Source organism: Coregonus clupeaformis, chromosome 2 (genome assembly GCF_020615455.1).
Source record: "Coregonus clupeaformis isolate EN_2021a chromosome 2, ASM2061545v1, whole genome shotgun sequence".
In the NCBI taxonomy this organism is placed as follows: Eukaryota; Metazoa; Chordata; class Actinopteri; order Salmoniformes; family Salmonidae; genus Coregonus; species Coregonus clupeaformis.
Genome location: NC_059193.1, coordinates 10,698,127 through 10,707,873, shown reverse-complemented (window position 1 = coordinate 10,707,873; position 9,747 = coordinate 10,698,127). Strand labels below are relative to the sequence as shown.

Here is a 9,747-nt window from a genome sequence, read left to right as displayed (position 1 = left end):
ACAAAATGAGGTGGAAACTGAGCTGCACTTCCTAACCTCCTGCCAAATGTATGACCATATTAGAGACACATTTTTCCCTCAGATTACAGAGATCCACAAAGAATTCGAAAACAAACCCAATTTTGATAAACTCCCTTATCTACTGGGTGAAATACCACAGTGTGCCATCACAGCAGCAAGATGTGTGACTTGTTGCCACAAGAAAAGGGCAACCAGTGAAGAACAAACACCATTGTAAATACAATCCATATTTCTGTTTATTTATTTTCCCATTTGTACTTTAACTATTTGCACATTGTTACAACACTGTATATAGACATAATATGACATTTGAAATGTCTTTATTATTTTGGAACTTCTGAGTATAATGTTTACTGTTAATATTTATTGTTTATTTCACTTTTGTTTACTATCTACTTCACTTGCTTTGGCAATGTTAACATATGTTTCCCATGCCAACAATACCCTTAAATTGAATTGAAATTGAGAGAGAGAGAGAGAGAGAGAGAGAGAGAGAGAGAGAGAGAGAGAGAGAGAGAGAGAGAGAGAGAGAGAGAGAGAGAGAGAGAGAGAGAGAGAGAGAGAGAGAGAGAGAATGTTGTGATGTCACTGCAGCCCCCTCATATCCAGTACAAAGGCAGGGGATCATCATAGTCAGCATACCAACTCTGCTATACAGACTAATCTACTGCTTTCAAACACTCAGACACACACACGTCACCCAGATACAGTCAGTCACAGCATAACTCACACCAGGACCAGGGTTGCTAATACTACGGGCTGAGCAATCACAGTAAGTAAAGTATGCTTGAGCGGAGGGGTTCTCCTCCGCTCTACTTTCTTCTCCTCATCACTCGCTTGCTTTTCTATCTCTCTTACTTTCTTGTTCTTGTCTGAGTTCATCCGCTCTCTGTCAGTCCCAGTAAAACAGGCTCTGTTTGAAAACTCCACTAAAGACATACTGACTTCTCCGTTAGTATGCAACACACATCCTCTTTCTCTCACCATTCTGTCATTTTGCTCCTGCTCTTTCTTTCTCTATATGTGAACAGTGACTAAAGTGATTAAGGTAAACCCTAAATGTATTTGCATGCTGGCATAGATTCAAGACTCCCCGCTTTGTGTGTCTGTGTGTCTTTCTGCCCTGGTGAATGTGTTACAGACATGTGTTGCTGTTAGTCTCTAGTTACACTAGTGCAAGTCTTAATGTTGTGTATCAATGGTGTTATAATGATGTTATAATGAGGTTATAATGATGTTATAATCGCTGTAATGTCTCTAATCTGTACCAGAGTTAGATTTCTGCAGTGCTTTATTTGTTGATAATAGTAGTGGTATTCCATATAGGATAGTAGGGGTTGATGTAGTAACTGTTCTGTCTCCACTGATGTCCTGTGACTGTGTGAATGTACAATATGTGTTTGTTGGTAGTGTTGGTGGTCTGGCCCTCTGTGTTGAGTCATATACAAGGAGCCCTACTGATCATTGTCTCATTCCCCTGCAGATCATGTTCATCTCTCTGTCTCTTCTGTTTTAGCCTCGTTGCAAAGTCTCTTCCATCCCTTTTCTCTCTCTGTTTCTGTTTCTCTCTCTTTCTCTTCCTCTCTCGCTAAAAGTGCCAGCTTTCGCTCTCTCTTTTTCTCCCTCCCTCTCTCGAAATCAAAATGATGGAAATAATGCCAGGTTTATGTGGTGTGTCTCTCTCTGTTGACATGAAAAGCCATTCTGCCACCCAGCTGGGTTGGTCTCTGGTCTCTGTTTACCTTTGAATGTTTAAAAGCAGTAGGGCAGCTGTCTGTGTGGGGGTATTAGAGGGAGTGGACACACACACACACACACACACACACACACACACACACACACACCTACAATTGTGTTGGTGGACAGCCAAAGGCAACCGATATAGGTGTTCTAAAACGTTTGACTGGTACTGTGTATATATACTCTCTACTGCTCTAGAGCAACAGCAAGGAATCAGTGACCATCCACCCTCCAAGCAGAAGCCACATAACATTACTGAAGGAACGTCTGAGAAGTTGCAAGAGAGCTCTTCAGCCTTCAGCATTTTGGAATTTGAACTGTACCAGATCCACCAGACGTTGGTGATTTAAAGCCCTCTTTGTTGAACCAGGCCGGCACCAGCATTTTAGACAGTCTCAACAGCACCAGAGGAAGGGTGTTAATCTAGGATCAGACAGTATGTTGGCTCAGATCCTACAGGAGATGTGGGTGGACCCAGAGGTTCTGGAGGCCCTGAGTGAAGACCAGAGGAGAATGTTGTTCCTGAAGATGAGAGAGGAGCAGGTCAGACGCTGGACAGAGAGGGAGGAGAAGGACGAGAGACCGATGAGAACCAGGGAACACGCCAGGTCTAAGAAAGGTACAGCACACACACACACACACACACACACACACCAGTCCTTAATAGTGAGTACAGCATAAATGCAGACGATGTACAGTACACTAGAGTATACTTCAGAACACGCCCCTGGCATCATGGTAACTGCATATGAGAAATGAGAGTGTCTATTTCATAACTTATGATTTCCTTTCCCTGGGTGGTCACACCCACCTGTGCCCCCCCTCTTCCTCCTCTCGCCTCTCTCTCCCTCCTCTCCTCTCTCTTCCTCCTCTCCACTCTCTGCCTCCTCTTCTCTCTCTGCCTCCTCTCCTCTCTCTCCCTCCTCTCCTCTCTCTGCCTCCTATCCTCTCTCTGCCTCCTCTTCTCTCTCCCTCCTCTCCTCTCTCTGCCTCCTCTCCTCTCTCTGCCTCCTCTCCTCTCTCTCCCTCCTCTCCTCTCTCTGCCTCCTCTCCTCTATCTCCCTCCTCTCCTCTCTCTGCCTCCTCTCCTCTCTATCCCTCTTCTCCTCTCTCTGCCTCCTCTCCTCTCTCTCTCCCTCCTCTCCTCTCTCTGCCTCCTCTCCTCTCTCTCCCTCCTCTCCTCTCTCTGCCTCCTCTCCTCTCTCCCTCCTCTCCTCTCTCTGCCTCCTCTCCTCTCTCTTCCTCCTCTCCTCTCTTTGCCTCCTCTCCTCTCTCTGCCTCCTCTCTCTGCCTCCTCTCCTCTCTCTGCCTCCTCTCCTCTCTCTGCCTACTCTCCTCTCTCTGCCTCCTCTCCTCTCTCTCCCTCCTCTCCTCTCTCTGCCTCCTCTCCTCTCTATCCCTCTTCTCCTCTCTCTGCCTCCTCTCCTCTCTCTCCCTCCTCTCCTCTCTCTGCCTCCTCTCCTCTCTCTCCCTCCTCTCCTCTCTCTGCCTCCTCTCCTCTCTCCCTCCTCTCCTCTCTCTGCCTCCTCTCCTCTCTCTTCCTCCTCTCCTCTCTCTGCCTCCTCTCCTCTCTCTGCCTCCTCTCTCTGCCTCCTCTCCTCTCTCTGCCTCCTCTCCTCTCTCTCCCTCCTCTCCTCTCTCTGCCTCCTCTCCTCTCTCTTCCTCCTCTCCTCTCTCTGCCTCCTCTCCTCTCTCTTCCTCCTCTCCTCTCTCTGCCTCCTCTCCTCTCTCTCCCTCCTCTCCTCTCTCTGCCTCCTCTCCTCTCTCTCCCTCCTCTCCTCTCTCTCCCTCCTCTCCTCTCTCTGCCTGTACAGAATGTTCTGTCCTCAGATTCAACACACCTACAGTATAGGCCAAGGAGAGAGGAAAACGCTTCAAATATAGAAAGAGAGAAATCAAGAGAGGGAACAGGAGGAGGGGGAATGAAAGATGGGGAAATTGAAGAGATGGGGAGGTAGGTGGAGAGAAAGATGGATCGGAAGAATGAGGGAAAAGAGAAAGAGACAGAGAGAGCGAAGGAGACACAGAGAGAGAAAGAGACAGAGAGAGAAAGAGATAGAGAGAGACAGAGACAGAGAGAGACAGAGAGAGAGACAGAGACAGAGAGAGAGAAAGAGACAGAGAGAGAGAAAGAGACAGGGAGAGAGACAGAGACAGAGAGAGAGAAATAGACAGAGACAGAAAAAAGAGACAGAAAGAGACAGAGACAGAGACAGAGAAAGAGACAGAGAGACAGACAGAGACAGAGAGAGAGAGAGAGAGAGACAGAGACAGAGACAGAGACAGAGACAGAGACAGAGACAGAGACAGAGACAGAGACAGAGAGAGAAAGAGAAAGAGACAGAGAGAGAGAAAGAAACATGGAGAGAGACAGAGACAGAGAGACAGACTGAGACAGAGAGAGACAGAGAGAGAAAGAGAGAGAGAGAGAAGGAGACAGAGACAGAGAAAGAGACAGAGAGACAGACAGAGACAGAGAGCGACAGAGAGAGAGACAGAGACAGAGAGAGAGAAAGAGAGAGAGAGACAGAGACAGAGACAGAGACAGAGACAGAGACAGAGACAGAGACAGAGAAAGAGAAAGAGACAGAGAGAGAGAGAAAAGGGCATTGAGTAATTGAGCATGCTTGAGCACCCACCCCACTATTCTGAGAAACACAACCCTGAAACCACACTCTTATCTACTGATTGAGGCCTTCAGATCAGGCCAAGTTCCACAACTTTCACTAACCCACATCTCTCTCTTTCCCATTCTATCCCCCTCTCCCTCTATGTCTGTCTTTTACCCACTCTATTCCTCTCTCCCCCTGTGCCTTTCTCTATCTGATAGGATATAGAATGTGACCTATCCTTTCCATTTGTTCTAATACAACAGTGTGTATATGTGTAAAACCCAGCATTCTATCCCTCTCTCCCACTCTACCTGATAGGATATAGAATGTGACCTATCCCCTCCATTGGTTCTAATAGAACAGTATAGTGTACTACCCAGCCCTCTTATCAGAGCTGTATCATCAGAAACACAGCAGCAGCGATTGAGTCATTCCACATGCCTGCCTGCCCAGCAGATTGAATAGCAGTGAATAGAATTGGTTTGGTGTTGCTCGCTGCTTTTAGCCCCGAATATCTCATTACCGTTTTGTCTTCACAATCTGTGCTCTGTGTCACCTGAGTGTGTGTGTGTGTGTGTGTGTTTGTGTGTGTGTGTGTGTGTGTGTGTGTGTGTGTGTGTGTGTGTGTGTGTGTGTACCTTAGTAGCAGTAAGCCAGGCCAGGTCATCTCTCATCTCTTAACACAGGGTGTCAAACTAACCCGCAGAACGGTGTGTTGACCAACAAACACTACACATTCTTCTCACAGGCCCTGCATTCTCCTCTCACAGCCCCATGGCCCAGAAAGACTCTGCTTTACGTAAGATAATACGTAGGCAACACAGTACAACTCCTAAATGTCACACGTGCATGTGCACGAGCAGATATACACACGCACGCGCACACATATACGTAAGGATGCAGGCGCGCCACACACAGACACAGCTTGTGGTCCATCTTGTATGCTTAACAAATGCTTCACATATTTCCAAGATGATTTGCTGAACATTTCCACACCTTTTGTTGCAATTGTGCTCTTCCCTTATTACAAAGGCTTATTTTCAGTTATCTGAACTGAAATTAATTAATTGAAATGGGTAATTCATGTGTATCGTGGTCATATTACTGTAATGGTGACCTGGCTGTAACTAGAGACTTCATACGCTGATTATTCGATTGTGGGCTTTGAATAGTGTGAGAAGACAACAACATTTGGTCGCTCTGGATAAGAGCGTCTGCTAAATGATGTAAATGTAAATGTAAATGTGAAAATCGCAACATAGGGTACAAAATCAATGCTAGCTCTTAAAGGAGGGTACCATTTTCAATTACGTAATTATTAAATCTGCAGTTATTCTTCTGCTATTTATTCTGTTACCAATAATATTTACATCTTAATATTATCTTTTGATTATATTTATTATGTCTCATATTTTAACTACATGCAATCTATTAGCTTCCGATAACACGGAATGGCTTGTCCTGCACTTTGTAAAAACCCAGCGTGCATTGAGTGAATGTTGGAAAAAGATCTTGGTTCGTTTCTAAACATAGCAATGTGAATGCAAAAAGGACTCAGACAACAAAATAGGTGAACTGGCAAAATAGTTGAGTCCTCATTCAAGGGCAAGGGCAGTGTGAATACAAAGATAACTGAGTTCTTTTGCTTTTTTTTTACCCGGAGTTCACTTTAAAGAGGACTGAGATTGGTTATTTTAAAGAGGACTATATGTTAAAACACCCCAAGGCAGTGTTTGTGTAGAGCCTATAGACTGGACAATAGAGGAAGCTAGGCTAATGCAGACATCAGTGATGTGTTTGTTCATAGACAAGACAACAGCACCATCTGCTGGGCTGGAACCAGTACGACAACCAGACTCCATCGATGAAGTCTGACAATGGATCTAAAATGGGGATAGGTTTGAAGAGTTACCTTCTATTGCATTATCTGTGCTAGTTGCACAGTGTGATATTCAATGTGTCTATGTGTTTCGTTGTCTCCTCAGGTCACAGTAAGAGTGTGCGCTGGCTGTTGGGTCGTGATGGGGATGTGAGTGTGAGCGTGATCGGAGAGCTGGATGAATTTAGATCCTCCAAACTCCTCCAGACCCTCTGTACGAACACCATACTACAGAGTACAGAAATGAACAACCTAGTGGTTGATATCAATACTGTGTCTCTACTGACAGACAGAGTGAACCACCAAACCAGCTCACAATCAGCCATACTGATGCAACTCAGTGTAAGTGTTGTGTGTGTGTGTGTGTGTGTGAGACACAGAAAGAGAGGGAGAGAAAGATGTCAGCTCTGCCATACAGTATGAAAATGTATGCACTCACTAACGAACTGTAAGTCGCTCTGGATAAGAGCGTCTGCTATTATTTTTTTCATTTGTCATTTAGCAGACACTCTTATCCAGAGCGACATACAGGAGCAATTAGGGCTAAGTGCCTTGCTCAAGGGCACATCGACAGATTTTTCACCTAGTCGGCTCGGGGATTAGAACCAGCAACCTTTCAGATACTGGCACAACGCTCTTAACCACTAAGCTACCTGCCACCCAAATGCTAAATGACTAAAATGTAAATGTAATACAGGATGTCAGCTCTGCCCTACAGGATGTCAGCTCTACCATACAGGATGTCAGCTCTGCCCTACAGGATGTCAGCTCTACCATACAGGATGTCAGCTCTGCCATACAGGATGTCAGCTCTACCATACAGGATGTCTTTTCTACCATACAGGATGTAGCTCACCATTCTTCTTCCATTTCCAGGAAGACTCAGACGGCTCTAAGGACTCTGAGGAGGACCAGGACTCAGGCAGTGCTGAGGGCAACCCAAAGGACCCCAGGGAGGACAGCATCGACAGTATGTCAGGCTACAGCACAGACAACCTAAAGGACTGGGGCCTCTGCTACAGACCCCACTGCAGCAACATCAGTCTCCAACCCCAGCTGTCAGTCACAGAGAAGGCCAGCCCACAGAGCATAAGAGGTGAGAGAGAAAGAGTGATAGAGAGAGAGAGAGAGAGAGAGAGAGAGAGAGAGAGAGAGAGAGAGAGAGAGAGAGAGAGAGAGAGAGAGAGAGAGGGAGAGAGAGAGAGAGAAGGAGAGAGAGAAAAAGAGAGAGGAGGGAGAGAGAGAGAGAGAGAGAGAGAGAGAGAGAGAGAGAGAGAGAGAGGGAGGGAGAGAGAGAGAGAGAGAATGGGTTTTTGTGTGTGCACAAGTGTGTGTGTATGACATATTCTACACTCGATTCAAGCTCATTGACTTAACAGATATTTCTACAATCCTTTCCCTCTCTAGTGGTGGTCAGTCATGAAGAGGAGACCCCAGCATTTGGTGGTCGTGTGGCCCAGCTCAGGAGAGCATTCGCCACCTCCTCTCCCACCGCCATGCCCCCTGTGGCCACTAAACCCTCTCACCTGCAGCTAGCTGCCAAACCTTCCCTCAGATAACACCAGGGTCACCTACAGTCAACCAACCACACAGAAGAGGTACTGCCCACTTGAAGGGCTCATTTGAATACCAGGCACAAGTGACCTACGGACAGACACTCAGCTGAGCTACGGTGCAGAGAAATAGGCGCTACAAACTTAGCCGAGTTAAAGGTGGACAGGCACGGCTGAGTGGGAGGAATGCTTGACCCTGGTATTCTGGTGAAACGGCTCAATTTGAAGGTTCCTGGAGACTGCATAGTAGTCATACAGTTCTAACTCTCCTTGAACCTAAATACACAAGAGGTTTGGACATGGTTAACACAAGAGCTATTTCTACATAGTTACATGAGGTTTGTATCTGATTTGTACATGGGGTGGAGGGAAAGATTTAGCTTTACGTTTCCTATCATGAATTATGTAAAAAACCAAAAACCTTTGCTGTAATAAGGGCCATGGTATGTTTGGGCTATAGGTCAAACCATCCTGTCGTGTTTTTAGTGATCTTTTGCTTTATTGGTTGTTGTTATTATCTAACCGTCTAACCTCATAGGCTTTCTGGTCATATTCTGTTTTGTATATTTGCGCTCTAACTACATTTGTTTGAGGAGCTTATTTCTATATTGTATGTGAAACTTGCTTGTGCAATACTCAGATGTATTATACCTGTTGTCTTCTAATTCAGCTGAATAAAAATGCGGAAGAAATGTGTGTGGGTGTTTAAGATAGAAAGAGAGGATTAAGAAAAAGGGAGAGAGGTGAAAAAGGGAGAGAGGTGGTCCTCTGTAGCTCAATTGGTAGAGCATGGCGCTTGTAACGCCAGGGTAGTGGGTTCGATCCCCGGGACCACCCATATGTAAAAATGTATGCACACGTGACTGTAAGTCGCTTTGGATAAAAGCGTCTGCTAAATGGCATATTATTAGGTGAAAGAGGGAGAGAGGTGAAAAAGGGAATCCTCTGTTGTTTTATAGTGAGTGGTATCCATAGGGTTTCCAGAAGCACTTGATGAGGACTTTGGTGAGTTTGGGAGGCCTGAACTCTTTGACAGCCTTCTGCACCTCACGGTCCCAGTGCCCATGGTGACCAGAGAGGTGGACAGCCAGACCTGCCTTTCACCCTGCTCTGGGGTAGGATTACATCTAGATCTCACACACACACTCACACGCACACACATACACACACACACACACACACATAGGTCAAGTGTGTGGGTGGAATGCATTACAAACTATATAGATTAATCCGAGATTGGGTTACAGTTGTTTTTCTGAAGCCCCTAATAAAACAGTGAGAGGAGGGCTCCATGCTCTGGTTAACAAGTGGAGTTCCCAGCAGCTGGTTAACAAAGGATCAAAAGGGACTAGTGGTAACTTGATTAGCGATTGGCGGCCGGGTGGCGACAGGAACAGGCTATGTGCTATATGAATGTGCTAAATGAGCACATTCAGCACAACTCTATCTCTGCCAACTCAATAAAGCATGTCTCATGTACCACCAGGACAGATGAAAGTGTGTCTTTAGGATTCAGGAACAATGGCCTCTTCTTCTAAGGCGCCCTGCTAGAGCTGCTGTAGTATGATCCAACCAGTGTAGCATTACTGAGCCATGCAGCAGCTGGCTGCAGAGGCTAACATAGCTCGGTCCAACTGTGGTTTGAGAGGACAGACTCAGTGCCAGGGCAGTCTGTATTTTCAACAATGCATCCATCTTTATCCCTCCCCTCCCCTCCCTATATCTCTCCATCTCTCCACCTCTCCATCTCTCCATCTCTCCATCTCTCCATCACTCCATCTCTCCATCCCTATATCTCTCCATCCCTATATCTCTCCATCCCTATATCTCTCCATCCCTATATCTCTCCATCTCTCCACCTCTCCATCCCTATAGCTCTCCATCTCTCCATCTCTCCATTTCTCCACCTCACCATCTCTCCATCCCTATATCTCTCCATCCC

General features: G+C 46.1%; 1 protein-coding gene across 1 annotated transcript; it reads left to right on the top strand.

The window, feature by feature from the left end:
* The first annotated feature begins 665 nt into the window (after positions 1 to 665).
* LOC121536852 (SH2 domain-containing protein 4A) lies at positions 666 to 8,481 on the top strand. The gene is made up of 5 exons (XM_041844453.2): positions 666 to 793; positions 1,960 to 2,380; positions 6,359 to 6,594; positions 7,129 to 7,348; positions 7,660 to 8,481. The coding sequence occupies exons 2-5, from the start codon at positions 2,200 to 2,202 to the stop codon at positions 7,809 to 7,811; spliced, it is 789 nt and encodes a 262-aa protein (XP_041700387.1). The 5' UTR covers positions 666 to 793; positions 1,960 to 2,199; the 3' UTR covers positions 7,812 to 8,481.
* Positions 8,482 to 9,747: the final 1,266 nt, after the last annotated feature.

Bases quoted from the DNA above. Each gene is read 5' to 3' on its own strand.
- LOC121536852 (XM_041844453.2), top strand. From the start codon at position 2,200: ATGTTGGCTCAGATCCTACAGGAGATGTGGGTGGACCCAGAGGTTCTG. The intron at 6,595-7,128 runs GTAAGTGTTGTG...TTCCATTTCCAG, and splicing joins CCATACTGATGCAACTCAGT to GAAGACTCAGACGGCTCTAA. The intron at 7,349-7,659 runs GTGAGAGAGAAA...TTCCCTCTCTAG, and splicing joins CAGCCCACAGAGCATAAGAG to TGGTGGTCAGTCATGAAGAG.